This window comes from Molothrus ater, chromosome 6, assembly GCF_012460135.2.
Source record: "Molothrus ater isolate BHLD 08-10-18 breed brown headed cowbird chromosome 6, BPBGC_Mater_1.1, whole genome shotgun sequence".
In the NCBI taxonomy this organism is placed as follows: domain Eukaryota; kingdom Metazoa; phylum Chordata; class Aves; order Passeriformes; family Icteridae; genus Molothrus; species Molothrus ater.
Genome location: NC_050483.2, coordinates 3,827,954 through 3,854,047, shown reverse-complemented (window position 1 = coordinate 3,854,047; position 26,094 = coordinate 3,827,954). Strand labels below are relative to the sequence as shown.

Genomic DNA, 26,094 nt, shown 5'->3' with positions numbered 1-26,094 from the left:
CACTGGCCTTATATAATGGCCTTAGCTTCAATCCCACGTGTCCAAACAATAATTTCTTAGACATTGTATAAGATTTCCCCAAAAGATGAAAAGGACCCATATGGTAGCTTCTCAAAACTCTCTATTTGTCTATATTTTTTTTCCCCTTTTAGTTCATCTGATGTTCCACTGATTACATTACTTGCAAAATGAATTAAAGCCACGTTCTGAACAGGCAGCTTTGTGTGTGGTGCAGATGTTATTCCACTGGCAGCTTTCACAGGAAGAACACTGTGTACATGGCAGGGTGTTCTTAGGCTTCTGAACCCATTTGCCCTCTCTCTGCTGACTGTGAGAGAGATTTGGGATTTCCTCTTGGGAGGAGCAAACCTGATAAAACCTGTGGAAAAGCTGGTCCTGGAGTTTCACCGTTTCTGGTCATGTTTTTACATCTATACACATCATGTCCTCTAAAAACTTGGGATATGCCTGAGCCTAATGAGCTAAATTTACATAAATATGGAAAGGAGTACTGCAGGATTAAAGACATGATGAACATATAAAGGGAGGATAAAATGTTAAGCTCATTAAGATACTTGAAAAATTCTCTTGAATTTTGAGAAATCCTAGCTAAATGTTTTCCCAGTTAAATTTACTTAGTCTTGTCCTAATGATTCTCCCTTGTCAGTGCTCCGCATTTGCACATTTATGGATATAATACAGCTCTCAAATATTATTTTATATTGTCTTTCTGATTAAGACTCCAAAGTTTTTTACATGAACTAACTTCCATAAGTATTTTTTTTTCCTGGAATGTGAATTTATGATAGGCATTTTGCAGAAGATTAAGTATTGAAGGAACTTGCTCAAGATTACATATCTCACTTGAGCCATGACCAAACTTCAGGGATCCACCTCCCAAGTCAGGAATGTTTCAATAATCATCCATCTCCTTGCATATAAATAGTGCCCATGCATTAAATAACAAATGTTTGTTAAATGTGGAACCTTCCAATCATGATGTGAAATATAATACAGAGATTTTAAAATAGGGGAGCACAGTCTAATTTTATATATTTGGTAGGAACCATAAGAACAATTCCAGTAATAATAGCTGTTGTCCTGGTATGTATCAAAAAGATAAGCAAATCTTTCCTGCTACAGGACTAAAGTGATGAAACCCCTCCAAATACTCTCTTAGCACTCTTAGCAGGCTTAGTCACTTAAACAAATAAATGTGTTTGGATTCATACTGTTTTAGTTCTTCCTGTTGCTTGGCACAGAATCAGAGACAGCAACATTTATATGTATTTTCTGATCACTAACCTGGATGGTGTAATGCCTACTGTGCTCTGTAGAACATGGAAGTGTTGGTTTTATTTTTTTTAAGTGAAAATAAGAAATAATAAGATTCCCATCTATTAAATCTGATCCCTCGCCTTTAATTTTAATACTTCTCTAATTAGTTCATCCTCCAGAGAGTAGCTGTCATTTATCAAGGGTTGGTATCTCCTGCAAATTAATTTTTCTTTTAGATGTGGTTGAGTGTCTGACCATCACAGGAGCTGTTTTTCCCTTTCTGAACCAGGTTTTGTTTTTATTCTTTTTGCTCAAGTTGTTTTACAGTTGCATTCCTTATAGAATTATTTTCTCAAGTATCTGTGCAAAGTTTGTATGATTAGTCTCCAAAAAATGGAAAAGCACAGAAAAAGAACAGATCCAGGGTGCTGACTTTGAGCTTTATGCAGCTTTTCATTGAAATCTATTGAGAATAATTCAGAATAATATTGAAACTATCAAATGCCTCTGAATGAACACTGGTGTGATTGATTATCCCTAACACCTGAGACTCATTTCCTGCATCACCAAAATTCAGCTTTAGGAGTGAGAGATGGTTTAGACCCCTCATGAGTTAGAGCTGCAGGGCAATATTCAGTTTCTGCCATGAAAATATGAATTATTTCTCACTCTTCCATGTGCTGCAGGTGCTTAGATAGATGGGTAAGATTGTTCCTGCCCCTCATGGTGCAATTCTCAGATAAAAACTTTCACGGTTACACACTTCAGATCCTCACATGGGAGTCAAGAAGAAAGGGGCAGCTGTTTATATTCCTACACACCAACACTCCATCTCTTTGACAAGGTGGTTTTGTCTGGGCTCGTATTTGGTGCTGCACTGTGTAACTGTTTTGGAGAGAAGCACAGAGAGAAAATGAACTCATCTGGCTGAAAGAAGCTTTGTTCCAGGTTGGAAAAACTACTTGTAGTAGATCAAGTGCAGGAAAAAAGGGCAAGGGACTGCAAAGATGCAATTTGCAATGCATTTAAAAAATGAGAGCAGAAATTCATTGAATGCCTACTTCATAAAATCACGGAGCAGTGTAGTTGGAAGGGACCTTGAAAGAGCGTCTGATCCAACCATTCATGTGAAAAGGAGTCTGGATTAAGTTATTTTAGTTATTTTGACCCTTGTCCAGCCATTCATTGAAAACTTCCAGAGATGGAGATTCTACCAAATTCTTGTGGATTGATTACTCTCACTGTGAATTTTTTTTTTTTAATAGAATCATAAAACATGCTGAGTTGCAAGGGACCCCCAAAAGAAAATTTATTTACCACCCTCTCGGTCTATAATTACATATATAGAGTTTCTATTCATCCTAATGAAATTTCAAATAGAACAACTTTATAATCTGGAAAAACATAATCATCAGAATTGAGATTGAGATAAATTTGTGGTTTTTTCTATTTTTTTTATTGTTGCCATATGTGGTAAAATGAGGGTACAATTTTTTAATTGGGAAGTCTACCCACAGCCACAAAATTGACACATATAAAGAAAACTGTTATTTCAAAACAAAATGTGCCAAAGCAGCAGGAGCTGAAAACTCAGTCTAATTATTTTATATAAGGTTCCTCTGAAGCTTCAGTAATCAGCTGTCCCTTATGCAGCCTGTCTTGGAAATTCATTTAGAACATGTAAAAAATGTCAGAAGCAGATTTAACAAAATCACTGCCTTTTATTATTTGGTTTTAAAAAATTGGTTTATGCCAAGGTCTTGCCAAAATTCATGGCCAGTGTGTAATATAGAAATACCAGTAAGTGAACTCTTCATTCAGTGTATGACTGAGAGTAGCTCAGTTATTACAGTGTTGATCTGTGTAGAAGTAGAATTTGTGACACTGCCATTTCATTTTACAGCTTCATTTTTAGAATTGTTCAATTTGCAAAGATTAAGAATTTTATTAGAAACCTTTACCAAAGTTGTTATTCTACTTTTTTTTCAGAATCCCTTTTTGCATGATTTTTTCCTCCAGAAATGGGGGAAATAATATATCATGGGGAAATACATTGCTGTATTCAAGACAATAGAAAACCTCTTTGGAAAAAAACACAGAAAGCCCCAAAATCAAACAAAACCACTGACACACAGACTCATGCAACCACTGAAGCTTTTAGTTACTTTTCTATCGCTCATGTCATTGTTAGGTTCCCATAATGAACTTTTAGTGCAAGACACTGCTCCAAAAAGTGTCTAAACCATGTTTTAATGTGAGCTTTTATTTTAGTCTCAGCGCTTAACTGGCTTGGACTTCAGTCAGCATTTGAGGAGAGTTTACCAAACTCTTGAAAAAGATCTGTTCTGGCCACAAGAGTCTCCTTTTTGCCAAACTATGTTGTCTGAATGCAGTGTGTCTTTCTGAATCAGAATCCTCTCATTCTGGAAGGAAGAAAGCAGAACTTTTTGATTTCTTGCAAACTCTTAGCCTGCAGGTTTAATTTGCTGGAAGGGTGCTCAAGGTAACATGAAATTTGGCTTTATAAAGTGTCAGGCAGGGGAAATGATGGTGAGTAGAGGATATAATCTGTGATGCCCTGTAAGGAAGGGAGGAATTGGAGAAGCTGTGAATTAAATTCATCAGCATATCAAAAGTACAAGGAGTCAGAGCCTGGATTATTATCTCTTGACTCTGTCTGGTGTTCAGGCACACATTCACATGCACACAAAAAACGTGGTGGCTTTTCAATTGCTCACAGCTCCTATCAGGGCTGACAGAAACCTCTCCTGACTTCCTGCAGCTCTTCTGCACCAGCAGCATCCCTGACTCGGCAGTGGGTGCAAATTGTTCAGCAGAAGATTTGAGAGCTTTTTTAAGGAGGCAATTGCCTTCTTAAGTTTATCTGCACCAAGCCTGTAGTTCCAGATCACTGGAATTTCTGCTGTAAACGTGGTTTTAGCAGTGGATTAAGTCTCTCAGAAGTAGATTATGTTCTGTACGCAGTCATCCAAAGGCTGCGAGAATTTGTGTGGCATGGGCTTGAGCTGGGTTGGGATGTATATTTTGTATATTTTGGCACTGAGACACTCAGGAGGAGAATGAACAGCACATGTGCCAGAGCTGCTGATGCTTTAAAGCTCCAACACTGAGCAGGACAATAATGCCATTAAAAATATGTATTTTCTGTAATCCTTAAATCCCTTCTTAAGCCAGGAGCTCCAAGTGAGGTAGCTGTTGTTGGCACCACAGTCACAGTGCTGAGTAGTGTAATATTTCCTAAAATGAAGGTTAGATGAAAAGCCTGAACAAGCTAAGAGACTGAGAAATGCTGATCCAGTAAAATGTGCAGACTCACATTTTACTATGTATTTCAGATGACCTTCATCAGTTCTGGTGTTCCTAAGAGCAGAAGAGGCAATTCCTTTGTACTTGTCTGCCTGTTTTCACACTGTATTGCAGAGAAGTGCCATCTCTACAATAATGTTATTACTGATTATGTTAGTAAAGAAGCCCCCTCTACCCTTAAGCCCATGCTGCACTTTTTACTCCACAAAGTCATAATTAGAAAAGGCTCCTTTGGCTGGCAATTAATGCTCTGACAAATGGTAATGAGAGAATGGTTGGGGAGGAAAGGAGTCCCTTATCATCCCTCTGCAGGGAAGAGAGCACCTGACACACAGAAACATGCCTCCAATGCTCAAGCTATAAACGTTTGACCAACCACTATAATATTTCTTCCTTACCAGGTCTTTTATGTGCCTCCTCAAATTTAATATTCCTTTTTCTTTGATCAACTGGTGTTGCAACTGCATTCTTATCTGGGATTTTGTTCCTGAAATAAAAAATGGCAGTTCCCTGAGTTTTAAATTGAATTGACAACAAGCCTGGATTTCTTTGCCACAGAAATGTAAATGAGAAATGCCAGCGTGAGCAGATGATAAGGTCCATGTCTTCTTATGTGTGAGTCCACAGCAAATATTTCTTTGGCACCCACATCACTCATTATGGGGCTAGAGATGTTGGTAACATCCAACAATACAAGTAAGATAATCTTATCGAAAGATAAGAGTGTAATTAATTTCAAATGGCAGAGACACCTCATCAGGATCATTTAACACCAACTTTATGAAACTGCTGTACTGCAGTGATTAGTCACTAATGACTCTCACCAGCCCATGTGCTTTGTTCTGATAGGAAGGTCATGTTTCCTTGGCTGCCCTTAGCCAAGCTTTCTAGAACTGATAATAAGAATGGTGGATTTAGGATTGGATCATGCCTTCTCTCAAGTATTGTTGCACTATGAACATGAGAGTGTCTTTTTTTTTTTTTTTTCCTTAAATTTCTTGACTGTTTGAGTGCTTGAAGCTTATTTTCAGGGTGAACAGAAGTTCTGGACCACTGAATTTGAAATATGTTATTGACTGGCCTTGAATGGTGAGCAGAGGTCCTTTAGTAAGTATGAAATATTAGTATGAATATAATTAGTAAGTATGAAATATTTATTAGTCACAGTGGAGGCACTTTCCTTCAAGCATTCATAAATGGAATTTTTGTGCAAAAAATTCTGTGCATTGACAGAGGCAAAGACACGTGGGCTCAGGCAGATAGCAAGAGTTGCTGCAGAAATTGAACAAAATCCTGATACTGGATGAAAGTATGAAAAGTTTCACATTGTTTTGATGAATTAAGAATGTGCTGACAAGGTTTTAATTTGCATTTAGCAAAAATTAAAATGCTGAGTTTTGCTCACAGCAATTAGGGAGTCCTTCAGCTTTCCACACACATGTCCATAAACATAATTCTTCTTTATCCTGGATTCAGTTGTGCCAGATACTGAGCACTCTGCATCAAACTTTTTAATGGCCTTAAATTGTATGCTTAGCATAAGACCTGGAAGTTGATTTAGGTCCGTATTTGTAAATCTTTGGTTTGTGCTGAGATTGAAAGAATCTGAATTAATTCTCCACCATGTGGATTTGGAAAATGTGTTTGAAACATGCTTTATAGTTTGGTTTAAATGCATGTGCCCTGGTTCAAGACAACACAGAAGGCCAGGTCTGGGGAGGAAGCTCAGAGCCCTGTTTTGTCCCTTTTCAGACAAGAGTGATCAGAAATAAGTTCAAAAGGGAGTTCTGTGATTTGTTTTTTGATTGAACATTTAAAAAAGTTCTGTGTTAGCCCTCCTAGAACTGATGCAGTTGCAGTCCTGGACTAGCAAGTCAATGCTAGAAGGAGTCCTTAATATTTTGGGGAAACATTTTGGTCTCTTGTCTCCCCAGAAATAAACACCCAAAAATTAACCTTTTTGAATGGATTATATAGATTTTCACAGTTGTTTGGGGGTGGGAAAATTTTTCATCCAGATATAATTTCCAGGGTGAAGGAGCACAAATTGGAAAAGGATTTATACCTGGATGGGGAGGAGAAGGTTCAGGTGTCTGAGCCATTGGAACACAGATTGCACCCTAAAAGGTGCTTCTCCACTCAGCACCAGTCTCCTTCAGGACAAATTTCACTCATCCTCTTTTGTTGCACCCCTCTGCTTTGTAAAACTAGTGTAGAACACTTTACTAGACCAGCAGGGATGGCTCTGTAACTTGGGGGGGAAAGTCATCAAAATAAACAGAGCAGAGAGTTAAGGACGCATCAGTGCTTTCTATCAGCTGAGTGCCAAGGCAGTGTTTCCCCTTGGTTCAGCACCTGTGTGAGGTAGAACAGCTCGGAAAAGAGGCTGTCTGAAGGCTACTCCTTGTGTAAAACCTTCCACTGACAGTGAACAGCCTCATTCAGAAGGGATTTGTGAACCTACACCTTGCATCTCACAAGCAGAGTCTTCAGTGCTGGTCCCAGAGCACACCCCAAAATATTAAGAATTCCTTCTAGCATTGGCTTGCTAGTCCAGGACTGCAACTGCATCAGTTCTAGGAGTGCTTACACAGAACTTTTTAAAATGTTCAATCAAAAAAGAAATCACAGAACTCCTTTTTGCATTTATTTCTGATCACCCTTGTTTGAAAAGGGACAAAACAGCGTTTCTGAGTTTCCTCCCCAGACCTGGCCCTCTGTGTTGTCTTGAACCAGGGCACATGCACTTAAACCAAACTCTAGCAATGCATAAAGCATGTTTCAAACACATTTTCCAAATAGAATGTCTCAGCTTTTTCAGGATAAATAAGAGAAATAACTAAATAAGTTTTGTCTTCTGATCCCACTATGCAGCCAAATGAAAATATAAACAAATTGTTCACAAAGGGTCTTTTTTTTTTTCACTATTTAAATTTCCTTTTAAATTTATCGTGCCACAATCCCTGGAGACACTGAAAAAGTGCTCTGGTGTAGAAGATGTAGTCCTCAAACTGCAGAAGCTCTGCCAGATTTGTTTTTGTTCTGCTTCCTGGGTTCTGTGAGCATCAATGCGCTGAGCTGGGAGATCTTTGATAGAATTTGGCTGTTCTTTCCACGAAAGCAGGATAAAGGCTTGGTACACAGGGGGCCACTCCAACTTTATGTCTTCCATGGATTTCCCTGGCTTAAATTCTAGTTGACTCTCTAAGCTACTTTTCCATTTAATTTGAGCAATTGGCGCATCGCAGAGGAGGGTGAAGGTCTGGAATCTCAGGTTTAATCTCTTCCCAAAGAACTCCTGTTTATGAAGCCTGAGAACAACTGGAGGTGTGACAAGCTGTTAGGGATCATAAGTAAGTTATCATAGGGCATTTAATATATTGGTTTGAGAAAAGGAGCTCAGGCTGCTTCACAGGCTGCTCTGAAATGGATTGCTCAGCAATCCAAGTCACGTCTCACTTCCAGTCCAGGCTTGTGTGCACATTGCCTTCCTTTATATCACTTTCTTTTATGAGGCTGCAAAAGCATTTTGTTCTTTAAACAGCTTCCCAAAGCTTTTTTTACCTGTCTAGAAAATCAGATTAGAAGGCTCTCTTTGATATGAGGTAGCTGATTGCGTTACATATATCTGGATATAGTGGTGGGAAATACTTTTAGGAATTAACAGCAGTTTTCTCACTTTCCAGAAAAATGTGTGTATTATGGACTTGAGTGAAATGTCCTAACTGTACAAACTGAACAAGAAATACACAAAATCCTTAAACTTTTACTTCTCTCAAGTGATTTTTATCTAAAAATTGATTTCTATACAGTATCCCCTTCAGCAAGCAATGTTTCTCCCAGGTTAAAGCACTGGAGACATCATCTATCAAAAGCTATTTTTTACCAGATTGGAGTGGTGGCTATTTTTTGCCAAATAAATAATGTTCACACTGAAATAGTTTGACAACGGAACACTGAGCATAAATAATGTCTCTGTGGAAGTATTCCACACAGAGAAGCCTGCATGGATCTTTGTTGAGGTTTACTGTGGTTATACTCTCATCTGAAATGAGTGTGTTAGTTTTGTCATCTTGGAAGGACTGTTGGCACTCCGATTTCTCTATTGTATGGATGACAGAAATAAGGAATCTGTGAGAACCTTAAGTGGCTGTGCTCCATTTTAAAAGTTTTTTTTTTATTTTTCAATATTGGATTTAATTCTCCATAGCTGATATTTTAAAGAAGCTGCATGGATCTTTGTTGAGGTTTATTGTGGTTATACTCCCATCTGAAATGAGTGTGTTAGTTCTGTCATCCGGAAGGACTGTTGGCACTCTGATCTCTCCACTACATGGAAAACAGAAATAAGACATCTGTGAGAGCCCTAAGTAGCTGTGCTCCATTTTTAAATCTTTTTTGTTTGTTTGTTTGTCTTTCAATATTGGATTTAATTCTCCATAGCTGCTGTTTTGGGTTGGCCAGAGGACTGCTCTGACTGATGCTGACTCTGTTCCCAGGGAACTGCTAAGGGTCACCACTGCACAGCCTTCCTCCGTGTCCCCCATCATCCTCAGTGGCTGTGAATCTGTTTTAAGGCTGCAGTGGGACAGCTCTGCTTCCTAAATCTTGGAGCAGAGTTTTGGTAGTAAAATGTCTTCATTTCCATTTTACAATCATAAAATTTACTCTTTTTTCATCTGCTGTTTCATGCTTCCTAATTTAAACTATGCTTAGTTGTAAAACCCCCTCTCATTTCATAGAAAAGCAAATCCATTTCTTTAGCTACTGCCTGAATATAATGAAAAAAACCTGTAACCCACAAATGAATGTGTTTGAATTGGTCAGCACAGAGTCTGACCTCAGTAAATTTACTCTAGCTTTAGGTCTAACTTGATTAAATTGCACACCAAAGTGGGCCAAAAGTCCCATTTCTTTGAACTAAAATTTTCAGTCTGTCCCAGAATCCATACACATAATTTCAAATACTCTAAATGTGCTGTGTGGAGTGGACAGCAGGCAGTGGGAATGAAGTTAAGCCATTTGCCATGCAAGGCACAGAGTTACCCGTTGCTTTTGTACAAAATCTCACACAGAGTTCCTTTGCACAATTTCCTGGTGCTGGGAGTAATTTGTATGCTCTAATGCCAGGGTACTCTCTTTGGCAAGAGCCACTTTAGGCCTTTGTGTGCCAAGGTGTGAAAAGCAAGTTCAGTGTTCAAAATAATTCCCAGTTTCTGGTGAGCATTGCTGGAGAGCACTGGATGTGCTAAGAAGCTAAAATATTTGAAGGGATTTCAAAAGATGGTAGAATTTGTAAAGGTTTTGTCCTTCCCCTGCTGGAAATTAGTGTTTGCAAATTGCTTTTTAAATGTGAAATGAAAGAATTTTCCTTAGTCAAAGTAACTGCTTAAAGAAAATTGCTGATAGAACCCAATGTGATTTATAGCTATGAGAACAATGACAGCTTTCTGTGCCTGGTAGAGTTTCTTTGTTAGAGATGATAAAATTAATGTTATCTGGGAAAAGCTGGATTATCTACCAACCCCTCTCCCCAGTCATGCAGTCTGACAAAGTCAGTTTACCAAACTGCTCTCACAGAGATGTTAGTGTTGTAGTCAAGGAGGAAACTTCATGGGAAACAAAGATGAAACTTTGGACCTTCAGCCCCCTCTTAGTGACTGGTTAGATGAAAACTGCCTCAACTCACAACAGTCTGTGCTCATTCATCTCTTGAGTTTTACTGACAGCATCAACTTAATTGGCCATTTTAACTTTACAAGCATAAGTCTTCAGTGCAAGCTGTATAATTCAGCACGTTAGAGCTTTAAGTTAACTAAGAGTGGTTCTGAAGCAAGAAAAATATGTGGTATGACATTTTACATTTACTAAATCCTGTCAAGCTACTGTCACCTGTTTCTGGCAAAACACATAATCTCTTTACTCTTCTCATATGTATTAAGTAAAGAAGAAATTAAGTAAAGAAGAAATAGCTATTTTGTGAAGCTTCCCATAGCCAGGCTTGGGCAGGAGAAGCTGTTTGGTGTGAAAGCTGGTGGTGTGTAGTGCTGCATCTTTACTGCACTTCAGGCTCCTGTCACCCTGAACTGCTTTATTTCTCATTTTGTTTGAGTTACACCTTGAAACAGACCCGGCAGCAGCCCTGCAGGAATAAAAGACCTCAGGTTTGTTTAGACTGCAGAGCAAAACACAGCAGATTCTTAATTCCAAAAATATTTTTCCTCAGGTAATGATTACAGAACTAAATTTGATTTCTGATTGCAACTTTGTGCAAGATCTACATAAAGTTTGTGCTAGAAGTTATCAGAACACAGCGATAATCTACAGGTGTATTTTAGCACTGCATTCCTTCAATAAATCTGCACTTTTCTCAGTGCTTCAGAGTAACCCTAACCCTTATCAGAGCCAAATCCTAACCCTAACCCTTACCAAATCCTAGCCCTAATCATTAATATATATATTTTTATTTATCGAAATCTATTATATAATTCAATATATTTATTAGTATATGTAATCATTATATATTATATATACGACATACTATATATATTATATATAATATAAAATTATATATAGTATCTATTAATATATATAATATATATATTATATGTTAAATTATTTATATATATAGATATGTATATATGGGTATAAAAGCCAGCCTCAGCCTTGTGATGCATTGCTAAGGATGGCCAGAGAGCCCAGCAGGGCTCAGGGATTCTGTACAACCTCCTTGAACCAAGGTCTGCACCAAGACTGGCTACTGACACTGCATAAAACATCCCAGCTCTGATCTTCTGGTTCTGAGCACAGACTCTGAGCCAAATGCTCTGTCCTTTAGTCAGAGAATGTGGTTATGTGAAGCATATCTTTGAGGTAGGGTTTTTAAACTGCCTTTGTACATCGTTAATTTTACGTTCTGTATAATAAGCTCTGTTCTAGATTAATCCCTAAAGGCCAAATATTATTGCTGTTACATAGACCCAATGTTCTTCTTTATAATTGGAAAGTTTCCTTAAGGAGAAGACAGTTTTGCAACATTCATATTAGCTCTTCCAAGGAAGAAATCTGCCCACAAAGATGCTTATCTTGTGAACTTTTAGCTGTGTCCTTTTTTTTTTTTTTTTTTTCTTTCCTGTAATTCTATTGTTCCAGTAGAATGCAGCTGTTTCAGTGAGTGGAAAGTGGTGATGTGTCCACAGAACAAGGAATGGTGCTGAAGGTCCCAGCCAGGGGTTCCAGCTAAGGAAGTGGACACAAGCCAGTAGAGTGTTTATGTAACTTCATCTCCTTTTGTACTCAGTACTAATCCCTTTCTTTGTGATGTATGGTATTTTGAAATTTTTAAACTTTTTTTTTTTTCCAATACTGATATAAATTTAAGGATAGAGAGTATAACTGCCTGGTTTATTTGACTAGCAGTTTAAAGAAACCAGAAACAGCAAGCTTTGTCAGTCAGCATGAAATGTTCCAATTCTGAGAAAACCACTGTTTCTTTTAACAACTAAGCAGTTATCCACTCCTGCTTTTCAGGAACACCCAAAACTTGTCCTCAACCTCATCACTTTTTGGAATAAGCAAAGAATGCCTGGAGCTGGTAAATTTTCCCTTGTAAGGGAAAATAGCCTTACTTTCATGTTTGCAGGTTTACCCAAGTTCAGCCAAATTCTGCCTGTTGTGACACTAATTTGAATCCCAGTTAATTCCAAAAATCTTGTTTGGGATTTATGCTAGTTTTTCTGAAGGAGTAAATTGGTCCAATAATACCACATCATAATGGGGGAAAAAAACCAACAAACCAAAAAGCCCACCAAAACACAAAAAAACCCCAAAACCAAAAATCAACCCCAAACAAACAAAAAAATCACCACACCAAAACCCAACTGGAATATTAAAATATAATGTTACTGCATTTGTGGATTCAAAAGGATAAATCACATAGAGATTCCTCCCTCTGGGGGTTCAGATTCTTTGGCCAAGTGTCTATTTTTTGGGTTTAGGATTTTTGTCCGACATGTGGGTAATTTGCTGCCCCATTCTTGAAAATGTAAGGCTTCCCATTACAGATAACCTGGGGTTTAGAAGCTATAATTTTGCAAATGCTACGTTTTAATCTGTGTGCCTTTTCCCTGCCAAATCTTTCCTTCATGCCTATGTGGTCTGACTCAATTCCAGAAAAAAAATCAGGATTGTATTACACGTCTGTTTTTTCCCCCAAAGTTGGCCAGGATACTATTGCTTTTCTCCTACATGGGAGTGTAATAATACCATCCACTGCCCTAAAATATCATGTCATTTGTAATCCTGGGGTATAAATCAGGATTCCCTTCTTATCACTCCTAAGATATTTTTTATAAATAATTGAATCTCCATGGATACAGAAAGAACCCCCCCCCCCCCATCTTATTAACAAATAAATTTGAGGAGGTTTATCTGAAATCCTAGAATTTGAAAAATTCTTGTGTTTATTAGATATGGTAAAATGACTTTCTTTAATCATCTCAAATCAACTTGCATTTGAGCCTTTCCAACTAATTTAGGAGTTCTGTACTTCATTCTGTCAGCATCAGGGGCCTTTACTGAGAAAGCTTCTGTCCAGTTTTTCTTCAAAGGAATGCTTTTTGGAAGACCTTATGATTTTCAGCTCAGTGTTTTCCAGTAGAAACTCATTGCATAAGCCTTCTGCTTTGATGGTTAGTGATGCAGGAAATCATGATGTAGCCTTGGGGCTCAGACACTTCCTGTTCTTCCAGGATCATGTTCTAAAATGCAAACAGAATTTTCTAATTAGTTTATTACAGAAATACTTGAGAAAACTCTTTACTTGCTAATTTGCAGGAATTAGATCTGCAGTAGAAGTGCAAAAACCATTTCTATGTTCATTTGCTGCAACTGGAACAAGGATGTGCTTCAGTGTACTGGCTATCTAAAATCCAAGCACATATTTCAGCTTCTGCTTTTGCAGGCAAGTCATAAATTTGGCTTTTAATAACTACTCACAACTCCTTCCTTTGGTTGTTGGATTTGGTTTTGGGGTTCCTTGTGATTCCATTCACTGTTGGGGAAAAAGCAGGATGGATTCAACTGGAATAAGAATTTATTTAACATGCAAATGCACATGACTGCTGGAGAAATGATCTTTAGGTCTTGTTAAGAGAAAATAGTGGTTTTATACTTGGAGAACACCAATTCATTTCAGTTGGGCTTCTCAAGAAACATTAATTGGTGGGACCTGTGCCAGGCGAGAGCTCAGCCAGATTGGGAACAAGCTCCATTGGTCATTGTGGAATAGCTTGTATCTGATCAATCCTATTCGTACTTACGTGTAATTACATAATCTTGACCTGGATTTAACACATTCTTAAAGTTTTTATCCAAGACTTTGCATCTGGCAAGGGAGCCAGTGTAATTTGTACCGTAATTTGTAATATTTCCATTTTTTAGAAAAGCTGTCCTTTTAAAGAACATTCTGATGACCTCCTAAGAACCTTTTCAATGGGAATTACCACGCTTTTGTACAACGTGCAATAGTGTTTCATTGTGTATGAGATGGTAGAAAATCACTCATTCTTCTCTCAGAGCTGCCACCAAAATTGAGTTTTGATTGCGAATGGATTGCTGTGAGATAGGGATAAAAGGTCAATTGATATGATCCTGGAATAATTGAGACAACCTTTCTGAGGGATGAGCAGGCAGTTTTATTTCTTTATTTCACTGATGCAGGAATAAGGCAGATGGAGTAAGTACAGTTGATGGCCGAAACTGAATTGTTGGTCAGGGATTTCTTGGTGCTCAACTTACATCCATTAAATTGTATCCAGCAGAAGTAGAAACTCTGCAGTCAGTTTAAGCCTCCACTGGATCCCGCACTTCCCACTGCTTCCTGTTGATTAAAAACCAGCAAATGTGCACCTTGTGTTTGCTTACACAGATTCTACAAAGCGTTAAAAAACTCAAGGCATGTTAATGGCTTTAAATTTAAAACTCATTAGCCACTGCCCTATTGACCAGCTAAAGAGAGTTTCTCAGCACTCCTCTGGGCCAGCACCACTCCATTCTGCCACAGAAATACAGACATGTTTGTTGGCTTAGCTAAAAATGTTTGGGAATGGTGGCAGTATCATTGGGTGAGACAGCGAGGATGCCCACTCACTAAAGCAGATCTGGCCCAATTAAAGATATTGCCTCTCTTTTTTTAGAATGCAAAGGAGTTTTTTTCTTTTTTTTTTTTTTTTTTTTTTTTTGGTAAAAACACTTGCTTAATCTTATGTTTGCTGCCAGAAGATTTGATTCTTTTCTATAGTTTAATTGGTAAAAGTGTACGTTTGTGTGTATGTGTGTTGTTATAACCAGGATTCTGAAAAAGCCCCTTCAGAGCTGAATCTGGCCATAAATTGATACATACAGCTTTTTTTCTCAAAATGGTAAGGTTTGCAATTCATTGCCTGAATGCTGACCCAATATTATGTGAGTTGTGGCTTCATCAAATGAAACAGGACCACTGAGCATTTTGAAGAGAAATTTTGCAATATCAGAGCATTGCCTGTTTCCAGATAAAACTTAACAGTTTCTGATGAAATGTCTTTGAGATCTGATGAACAGAAGGCTTAAAGTACAACCCATGAAACACATATGCAGTGAGAAAGCTATTTTGACATGACACCTTTGAGTAAAATCCTTGGAACACCAGTTCCAAATCTGCCTCTCTGGATTTTGACTTGTACCATTTAAACTTTTCTGTTAACCATCAATCAATCAAAAAAGCAAAAATAGCTGCAGTTTGGACTAAATAATGGAATCCCAGTCATCTGAAATGATGAATATTTTATTATTTTCAGTTCATTAATATTTACAGGAACCTCAAGTAATCAAGATCCACAAAAAAAAAAACCAACAAAGGTTATTTACAGCAATGCTCAGAAAAGCCTGAATTCTCTTTATCCAGAACTGACTTACTCTTCTATCTTTATTTTGTGAGCTTTTGGTCTTCAATTCATGCATGTTCTACATAAATTCACTGAAGTACTGCCGCGCTGAGCAGAGAGAATTATAAATATTCCACCCAAAGAAACACCAAGTGACAAAACACAGGTGGAAGGTGTTGGCCATGCAGGTCCTTACCTTTTTCCTGTTCCTCTTCTTACATTTGCCTAGATCATAGATGAAGAAGAAACCCAGTTCATGAGCAATTGTCCCGTTGCTGTGACTGAGAGCACACCCAGAAGGAGGACGCGCATCCAGGTGTTTTGGACAGCTCCTCCCACTGGGACAGGCTGTGTCATCCTGAAGTAAGTATTTTAAGGCATATTAAAGTAAAATTCATTTAATAAGTTGAATATTTATTGGAAACAATGGAGATGTTAATTCTTTTAACTCTTTGGATGCATTTTACTAGGTTTAGTTCTACTTGCAGAGTGAAATGTTAGCAATTGTAAGCCTCAATATTCAAAAAGAAGTCCAAGCCTTCAATAACCGTTGAGTCAGCAACCTTAATTGAACTTGTTAGCCTTTAGTTTCACTTAAAAAAACCCCTAAAAGTTCTTAATTTTTATGATCAAAATTGCATTCCTCTGGTGGGTAAAAAACAGGCTCTTTGTTCAGATGGATAATAAAAATGTTCTGCAAAGTCATGATTGTCTAAATGGACTTGTATCAGAAAAACCAGATTTATTTAGTGGTGAATGCTTTCATTTTAGGCCTAGTGAACATTTACTGATATTTTACTATTATTACATACTCTCATGTGGAATCAAGCTTTTCAAGCAGTAAATAAAGATAACTCTATGTATGTTCACTTTGATTTGGGGTTACTCATTAGTCTGCAGAACTAAAGAGTGCCAGAGAAATGCTGTCCTGTCTCTTAAGACTTTGTTTGCTGTATTTAATTGGACAGATTGGTCAAATATTCATGGGCAGTTAGGATTCCTTTACTTGTTTTGAATCCATGTCTGGGAGAAGCCTTAAAAATTGCTAAGATGTGCCCTGCAGAAGTATTTCAAAGAGGCTTTTCAGCGCTGGGGATAGTGACTTTTAGGCTTTTAAGGAAGTGCTATCACAAAGGTTGTGTGCTGAAGATAGTTCAGACCAATTCAGGAAAATGTTTTTATTAGAATTGCAATTGATTTCTGGACAGGCTGTGAAATTGCCACCAGCAAAAATGGTCTGTGGCTGCTTTCCTTTCACCCTGTGCTTCACTTCTGCTCCTGCTGATGGGCACGAGACAGACACTGTCCTCTTCCACATCTCTGAGGGTTCTCTAGTCCCAACTCTGGCTGTGGAACAGTCTCAAATCTTTGGCAGTGTGCTTTTACTTGCTGCTGCTTAGTTTCAGTATGATAATTTAAAGAATCTCCTGGTTTAGTGTGTACTAAAGCAGCTCAAGAATACACTTACAGTCTTTTCTTTAGCCTGGTACAGACAAGTGCACATTAGGCTGAAACAAAACCTGGAAATAAGTTTGGTAATGTTTATAGATGGAATTTTTTGAGTGTTCCTTTGGCAGTCCAGAAGATTCCTTGAGTGTTGCTGAGCTTTTTATCAGTAAAGCTCCTTGGTCTTCCCCCCAGGACTGACCCCCTCTTAGCTGTATAACCAATATTGCTTAGGGCACTTGCTATTTAAGTAAATTAATAATAAGGTGATGATGCTTTATAGAGAGACAAGATTTAAAATTTAATCCAGTAATGATATTCAACAACACAGGTTGATAGATCTAATTTTTTACCATTACTGTCCTAAATAGAATTGCAATTACAAAAAAGAAAAAAAAATTAACTAAGATCTGTATTTTACTCACTGAAACTTAAGACAACTGTGGCTGAAGTCAGTTCAGGTCTTGGCAGAGAAGGAATGAAGTAAAGTACCACCAACTGCAGGATCTTGATAAATGTTTCTTCTCTCTCCTCACTGCTAGTCAGGTCATGCTGGATGTTCAACACTGATTTTTTTTTCCTGTGAAGTACTTGAATTCTTGCAGAAAAGTCAAGGGGGGCTACAAAATGTAACAGTTAGAGCTGCAGTTCTGATGTTCTGCACATGAAAGTGTGAAATTGCCACTGCCTCAGAGTGTGCAGAGGGAACCAGGGGCTTACAGCCCTCTCAGGCTGCTGGGTGTGCATCAGTGAGAGCTGAAACTCTGAAGTGCCAGTGAGGAGCTAGATCAGCTAACTTGTACCAGCTCCCAGAACCCACTTGGGAAAACAGAAAAGCAGCTTGGAAATGCATGTTCCAGGAAAAGGAAAAAATTTGGTGTTTATGACCACCTATTTACAGTGTGCTGTGGATGTCTTTGGTATGTGTGCTGCTGAAAAGTGGAAGGAAGTTGTTAAGTACCTTTCAGGAAAAATTAAATGACAAATAAGAGTTTCCTAACAATGAATGCTCTGTTGTTACCTCAGAAGGTAAGGAACAGCTCCATGCCCAGGACTGTTTAAAGAAAGAGTGACCATTATTGAGAGTTGCTGATGCCAGAGATGAACCTCAAAATGTGGCATTTGTTTGTGCTGCAGTGCAGCCCTCCATGGGCCCATGCAGAACAATCACTCCTGGCATTAAAAACATTCATATTTTCTCTTTTTCATGTAAAGATTTGGTGGCATCTGAGATAGAGTTTGTAGTCAGCCTTCTTCACAAACCTTCTTTATGGTCCGCTCCCATAGAATAGAATGGAAATTTTGGAAATTATTTAGAAATAATTATTGGAACATCAGCATTAGAAATAATTATTTCATGGTTATCCTAGATGATAAAAGAAAAAAATCTAAAATATCGTTTTGAAGAGGTAAGTCCAAATTAATAATGGAAAAATTCTGAAACCTTGAACTTCAAGGGAAACAAATGCTCTGTGTTTTTTCTTTCTCCTGTATGTGATGGGAGTGAAAATATTTTTTTAATAGTCAATACATATCTGTGGTGGTGTTTGCAGGGGTCCCAGGATGAGGGAAGAGATGAGAATGTTGACTCCATGTTTCAGAAGGCTGATTTATTATTTTATGATATATATTATATTAAAATAAAATGATATATTAAAGCTATACTAAAGAAATAGAAGAAAAGATTTCATCAGAAAGTTAGCAAAGAGAAGAAAAAGAATGATAATAAAATATGGTGACTGACCAGACTCTCCGAGACACCCGGACTGTGATTGGCCATTAATTAAAAACAATCATATGAGACCAATCAAAAATGCACCTGTTGCATTCCACAGCAGCAGATAATCATTGTTTACATGTAGTTTCTGAGGTTTCTCAGCTTCTCAAGAGAAAAAAATCTTAGCAAAAAGATTTTTCATAAAATACGTCCATGACACATACCTGTTTCAATCCTTGCAGACTATGATATCTTTGTTTTAGAATTTCCAAAACAGAATGGCAACATTTTGGAGCCCATTCTGGATGATGAGGATTTACTTTTTCCCTAGCCCTGATCTGCTGACTTCAATATATTGAAAAGTTAAACCTAGTCACAAGTTAAATGTAACTGATCCATAAAAACTTACTACACTTTAAGTGCCAAATAATGCAATTTTTTTTTTGTAGTAGTGGTATAACTAAGTAGAGAGTCTTCCAGGAAGCTTTTCCTGAGCTAGTAGTGAGGTTTGGGAACAGCTATTTTTCTGCAGTTTGTGGAGTCTGGTGGCTTTGGTAGAAAGACTTGCTCAGATTTGTGTGGTAGCTTCCCAGTGCTTCCTAGGCATAGTGCATGTGATCAGTGTGGCTGTGACAAGCACAAAATGACAGAGAAAAAAGGGAACCTGTAGCTGTAGGGTTCAGTAAGGGATCCTAAATCATTTGACATGTGCACACCTGTGTGTAATGCTAAATTTCTGGGTGACTGCAAAATTCAAAGTTTAGGGGTAAAAAAACACATTTGAATTTGACTTATTGTCACTACCTTGCTTTCTAAAACATCTTTCTCTCTGTGAAGACAGAATTAAGGGGAAAAAAGAAGAAAATGGATTAACATATGATGTGCAGTAATTGTTTACTTGAGAATAATTCATGCATTTTCTTCATTCCCAACAAGAGATGACAGTGAAATACCCTAAAGGTTTGAATCCTTCTGGACTCCACTGAAACTGCCAGCACTAAATGTGCTTTTGGGATGCAAAAATAGCTGAGGCTCCATTTATCCACACACTTAGGCCTGTGCTTGAGTCTCACTGAAGAGAAAAGACTTTCATTTTACACACTGCTTGGGAGACCCTCAAGCTTTAAGCCCTCTTTCCTGTTTTTCCATTTGGACCTTCCAAGCTGTCATGGTGTGCACAGCCTGCTTGTTTCCATGTTCACAGGGCAACCTCTTTCTCTTCCTATTTTCTTTCCCTTGTTTTTTGTGATTTATTGCACACCAACATGTCACACATCAAGATGGGAGGGGCCAGGTTGTTCCTTCTTTTTCTGAGAAAAGTTTCTGGTTGAAACTTCACTTAACTAGGTTTCTGAGCTCTTAGGAATGCATTTGCTTTCTAGCATCTTTGAAAACCCGCTGTTAAAACTTTCTTAAGAAAAATTTATGGGTTTTTTAGCAACGCGTAATTATACAGAAAAAAATTACACAAACAACAGAGCAGTGGCAGAGCCTGGTGGTGTTTGTATCATCACAGGGAAGTAGAGAAATTTTCAGGGTTTTGAACCCCGTCTTGGTCAATCTGTTTTAATATATTGTTGAAGTGAATCAAAACTGTTTTAAGAAACACCTTTTTTTCCTTCATATAAACTTTCACACTTGGTTCAGCATATTCTACTTCTCATAAAAAGTAGAACAGTACACGTGTTTTTTTTTTAACCTGACAGCTAATATTCAAAGCTGTGCTTAATTCTGTGAAAAAAACAACTCCAAGCAATAGAAATTTATCTTGTTAAACAAGGAAAGTCTAAAATATGGATTTCAAATAGTGATTCGTCCCATTGACCAATAAAAGAACAATAAAAGTTTATTGAAAGCTTCTTAGCAGTGATGGAAAATCACCTCTTTTAGGTTGCTTTGAGCCTCAGATTCAGCTGGTTTGTTGTATTCCTCAAGACTGTGTCTCAGCTGAGTGTGGGTAAAGGTCTCACCCAGGTAATAGGTGGGAAATACAGAATAGGCAGTTTTCTGCAAGTCCTGTAGAATTCTGTGCTTGAAGACAAGAGTGAGGAAAATTTGGTCATGTTCTTAGCCTGTCACATATTAAAATTTCATGGTAGGGAGGATCTTGTTAATATCCAAACTGAGTAAGTCAGCTGGTGTAGATCTCATGAAGAGTCAAGTCCTGTGAGATGATAATTATCTTCTCCTCCTTTAGCATTTGCCACTGAGGCTGAGATTAATAGTTAAATGCAGTAAATGATGGCCACATGCAGATAAGTTATATTCAATTTACCATGTAGAGAAGAAACCACAGTTTGCAACTGGCTCTTGAACTAATTGGGCTCTCAGACAACTCATGCGACTTGTATGGCAAATGCAGCAAAAAGTTCCTGCAGACAAGGTATTTATTTCTGCTATACATATCGTGCTTAAACAACCAACAAATTAAAATCTGCTATCTGTAAATACTGTTTATTATCATCAGCACTTGCAGAAATGCATTGGGCTCATCGTGGTGTCTTTGCTGTTTGTTTCTGGGAATGTGTTCTGAGCCGTCTCTAGGGAAATGTTTTATAGTTCTTGAGGAAAAGTGTGGAGCTTCTTGTTTTCCTGAATATGTAATTATCATCATGATTTTAATTACACTGGCTCTTGTTTGCATGTAATGAGAGAGCAGAGGAATTTTAAAGAATTGCAGCCTTCTAAATAAAAAGTATGGCATATTTAGTGTATATCAAGCAAAATCTTTTAGATAGTTGTGCTACTGGAGCAAAGCTGTCAAATCCATAAGGACAAATTCAGTTCCAATTCCTGGGTCTGGGCCTTGGATACAACACTCAGTTTCCAACCTCCTTGTGGGTTCTGACCATCCTCTTCCTCTCAAGCTTCAAAGCTCTGAGGGTGAAGGAACTCCAGTTTTTGAACATTGACCTTTTGATTTCTTGTAGCTTCAAGCATTCTATCCATTCAGGTCATTTGGCCTGTCACTCTGAGTAAACACTGTGCTGAAATGTGTTGTATGAGAGACTAAAAAAAGAACCAAATGTCAGAAAACCTCAGGAGTTCATAACTGCACCTACATCCTGAAATGGTCTTCGTGTGCAGCCAAATCTCTTCCCTACACTCAAAACTCAGGATGAGATCCCTGGGCCAGAAACAGAGCATGAGGCACCTGGATAACAAGGCCCAAAATTCACAAGAACAGCTTTGTGGTGTGTAAATTAATATGTGATCAAATCCTTAACCCTGTGTTAAAAGGAGTGTTTATGAGGAAGGCCAAACTGAGGCGCTCAGAATAATTCTGAAATAGACTTTTAATCTCTCTGACTAAAAGTGTCGTTACTGTGATTCCCACAAAACCCACAAAATATTGCATAAATTTGCCTCCAACAGAAAAAAGTTCCAGTTGCCAGACTGCTTTACATAGGTGGAAGCTGCAGTGCTTCTGAAACTGCTGCCAGTCATGTAAAAACATCTGGTAGATGATCACAGAGCTGAATTAAAAAAAACCCAAACAATAAAGAACAAAGAATTATGTGCAGTTACAGCTGAAAAATTTGTTTCCAACTTTTCATGCTTGTCCTAAATCCCTCATCAGTATCAATGAGCTGGCACAGGGAAGAGAAGCTGGCCATGGTTTGAATTTATTCAGCTTACTTGACTAAGGTGATGAAATTTTCTGTTGGAATCCAAAATGCAAGGAACTCTCAGAACTTTGGGTCTCTAAGCCAAAGCTTAGAATTAAACATAGGATTTGATCTGAAACCTTGGAAAAGGCTTCCAAACTTAGGTGCTAGAGGCAAGAATGTGGATTTATAGCTTAAAGCAGAGACAAGCTTTACTTTTCCTTTACTTCCGCTAAGTAAAGGAAAGTTTAGAGTTTTAGAGTTTAAGATATAGAAATAAAAGTAGCTACAAAGGTAAAAAAATGAGTTTAGAATGCAGCTCTGTAGGTTTGTGTATCATAAGATGATTGGCTAAGACAGCTTACACTGTAGCATGGGTCCATAAGATGAAATAGTTAAGGATTGGATCAAAACCATAAATATTCTTCTTGGCAGTGTTTTACTGGTCAATAAATCCTTAAAATGTCTTGTAACTGAGGGTCTTGTGACCTTCTGAGCCATGCAGTGAAGATGTGAGCTGAACTCACCCTTCCTGACTATGCAGAAGAAAAGAAAATAAACTTCATCATCAAAAACAACTCAGAGGTCCCATCTCTTAACTCATTCAAAATTCCTTTAAAATCTCCACAGTTCTCTAAGTAGATTCTTTGCTCCTCTCTGATGTTTTAATCACTAAAACATTTCTTCTTTTTTTTTTTTTTTTTTTTTTTTTTTTTTTTTTTTGGTAGGGCCTACTTACCCCAATACACAGGATTTTTCTTGATTTGTTGGGATACTTTTATGAAGCAGATGAGGACAAGTGGCACACAGTTGACAAGCTATGAGACATTCACTGTAAAGTTGTGCCTCTAAATTTTCCAAACATAAAACCTAGCAACACTGAAACCTAGAAACCAAACCTAGAAACCTTGTTTGTTTGAATCAGGTATTAAATGTGTTATTCTGTCTTTTCCATTCATGCTCTCAGATGGTGTAGACACTTCATGTCAACAGTTTTACCTGTTTATTAGAGGACTAACAGTGAACACAGCTGTAAGGCATTTACTGACAGCTTGCCATTATGAGTAAATAACAACAGCCAAGGAAAAAGAGAGACCATCCTGCCCTCCTTGCCTAGAAAGGGCTCTGTTTATGGAACAACAGAAGAATAAAGTTTTCGTGTTATAAATAACTTTATTCTTTTTCCTAGTGGAATCAGTGAGTCTTCTGCATGCAGAGAAATTTTTATAATTTGTGTACTACTGTTTTTTAAAAAAATCAAAATCTTTACCTTCCAGTTAACTACCACATGACAGCATCTTCTGCACTTCATTTTTGATAGAGATAGTAGCAGTACAGCCTCCTATTTCATAGCTTAAATAGAATATTTTATACAGACTTTTTAGGTATTTCTACACAATTAAGATAGCAAACTAAGATATCTCTGTGCATCCTAACAGTCCAGAGAATAAAACTTTGATAGATAGAAAATGTGCCATTTTCCATGTGAGATCCTTTGGGTGTGCCTTCATTTTTCCCCATTCTTGACTTTTAGGAGATGTAACAGAAATGTGCCCAGCTTTAAATGGCCATGGGCATGGGTTGGGAATGAATAGATTTGGGTCCATCACTGTCCTTCAACACTGGGTTATTATGCACTCCTCAATAAATTTTTCAATTTTTTTTCTGTTTTCTCAAGAGCACCTAGTGGCCAGTGATTCTTTATAAACTACTGCAGGATAGAAAAGCTTGTATTGCTATCCTGGTTCCTTAAAAATGAATTATATATTGTCTTCATCCAGCAAATTCATTAAACAGATAGGACAAAAAATTAAACTTCTAAATGAAACTAACTTAGAAACCTATATTTTATTTCATAGATGAAACACCTACAGAGAGTTTGTGTTAGGAAAAAAGAGAAGAAAACTGCATTTTTAGATGGCTTCTAATTTATATCATCTCCCCTATTAGGAGTAAAAAGGCATATTTTATCTCACTATATATGGTAGCAGTCCCCTGGATCTACTGACCCATCTACATTTAAAACCAAAAGCCATTTCACTTTCATTTTCTCACAGGTTTAATATTGTTCCTTTAATGTCACATGTGAATTTGGAAAGTGTTAAAAAAGGATTTTCTTAAAATTTTGTAGTCTTCTAGATAATCTATTTTATGGTGCAATAATTAAAACAATCCTATAAAAGCTAGTTAGGTTCATTCATATGGTGTTTTGTTTGTAAAGATGTAGTGTAGCAAAACAGCTTAATGGTTTGTTGCTCAAGGATGGGTTTATTCCTTGAAGAGAGCAAAACAACAGAAACACAATGAGGAAAACAGAGTAAGGGGAAGGGTGGTGCACTTTCTTTAGCAGCAGAGGGAATGTAGTTATGGCTTTATTATGAAAGATAATATTTTAAAACTGTTTTACACTCTACCTTGAAAATGTCTACAATAATTTCATATTTTTACAAAAAAATCAGTGCTATGGCACTATTTGTGGTAAACTGAAGGCACGTGCAGTTGCTTTCATTGTTCCAGATATTTTTTGTTTTTTCACAAATGTCTTTCTGTAAAACAAGCTGTTTTGTAAGAAAGAAAAAGATTGTGCATGGATGTGCAGTGGGGTAGGAATTCAGGCATTGGAAAAGTTCAGCATGCCTTATCACAAGACAGTGATATCAGTTACATCTGTGATCATCACTGTGTTTTCTCCAGACTTTGTGGGGAAATACTTCAATAAAAAAAGAATTAATAAGGTTAACAGTGGACACAAACACAGAACCAGTAAGAATTCACCTGTACCCTAATTTGGCATTTTACAAAACCACCCAGGACATTTAAAACTTCCATTTTTATTTTTTAACTTTTATCCCCTCAGAGTTCTTTGCTCCTTCCAGGTTCTCAATGCTGTTCTAAGGGCACTGGTGTGTTTAAATTGTGCACCAGAAAATCATGTGAAGAGGAAAATGAGGTGCCGTGCTTTCTAATGCTCCTACTTTCTGATCCCAAACTTGAAGATAAATAAGGAAGCGATAAAAAGTGGTGACAGAAGGGACTTTAATGAACTGCCCAAGCCTTTTCTCTCTGACTTTCCTGGGTGATTGTAGTGTGTACTATAATCAAGCTTCCCCTGCACCTGTGCATTTACAAATCCAAATAGATGTAGAAAAACTCAAGAACATGTTTCTTCAATACTTTTTCTTATTGACAGAATTTGCATCAGAGCAAGGTAAATCCTCAAGTAATTATTAATTCTATTTACATATCCTAGAGGAAAATGCAAAAAAGGATTTAAGACATGTCAGGAGGGACGTTCTGTAAAGTATCTTACACTGAAATCTGATTTTCTCTGACTTTTTGCTCCCTGCAAGTGGGGAAATAAAACAGTAAGCTGTGATTTCTTTCTGGCTGAGTCTCTAGGAGAGTCTGCATTTTCATAAATTTGAAATAGTGGGATGGAAGAAAAAAATCAGCTGTGTAATTTGCTTGTTGTTTGCTGTTTGTAATGAAAATCATTGTTAATTTAGGAGCCCGACAGCTGTAGGACATTTGCCATTCGGCAGCAGCTGTCAGTAGCACTCTGGTTTATTTTGCAAACAGATGTTTAATTTGACTTCAAGGCCATTGTCATTTTCTGAGGGGAAACAAAGAGAGAAAAGGAATAGAAATAATAATGATAGTCATAATTTGATTTCCTTTCAAAACATACAGAGTGTCACTATTGATGGCATCAGAAGCATTGTCATTTTTTTATTACTGAATGTTTGAAATCAGTTTTTTTTTATAACTGCCTGAAGTTATGCATGATAATTCATGT

At 37.5% G+C, this 26,094-nt stretch overlaps 1 protein-coding gene across 1 annotated transcript in view; it reads left to right on the top strand.

Moving 5' to 3' along the window:
• SPON1 (spondin 1) overlaps positions 1 to 26,094 on the top strand; it is a 190,704-nt gene that overhangs the window by 20,397 nt on the left and 144,213 nt on the right. The window contains exon 3 of the mRNA XM_036383446.2: positions 15,757 to 15,890. Coding sequence (XP_036239339.1) covers positions 15,757 to 15,890 — 134 coding nt within the window. The remainder of the gene's footprint in view (positions 1 to 15,756; positions 15,891 to 26,094) is intronic.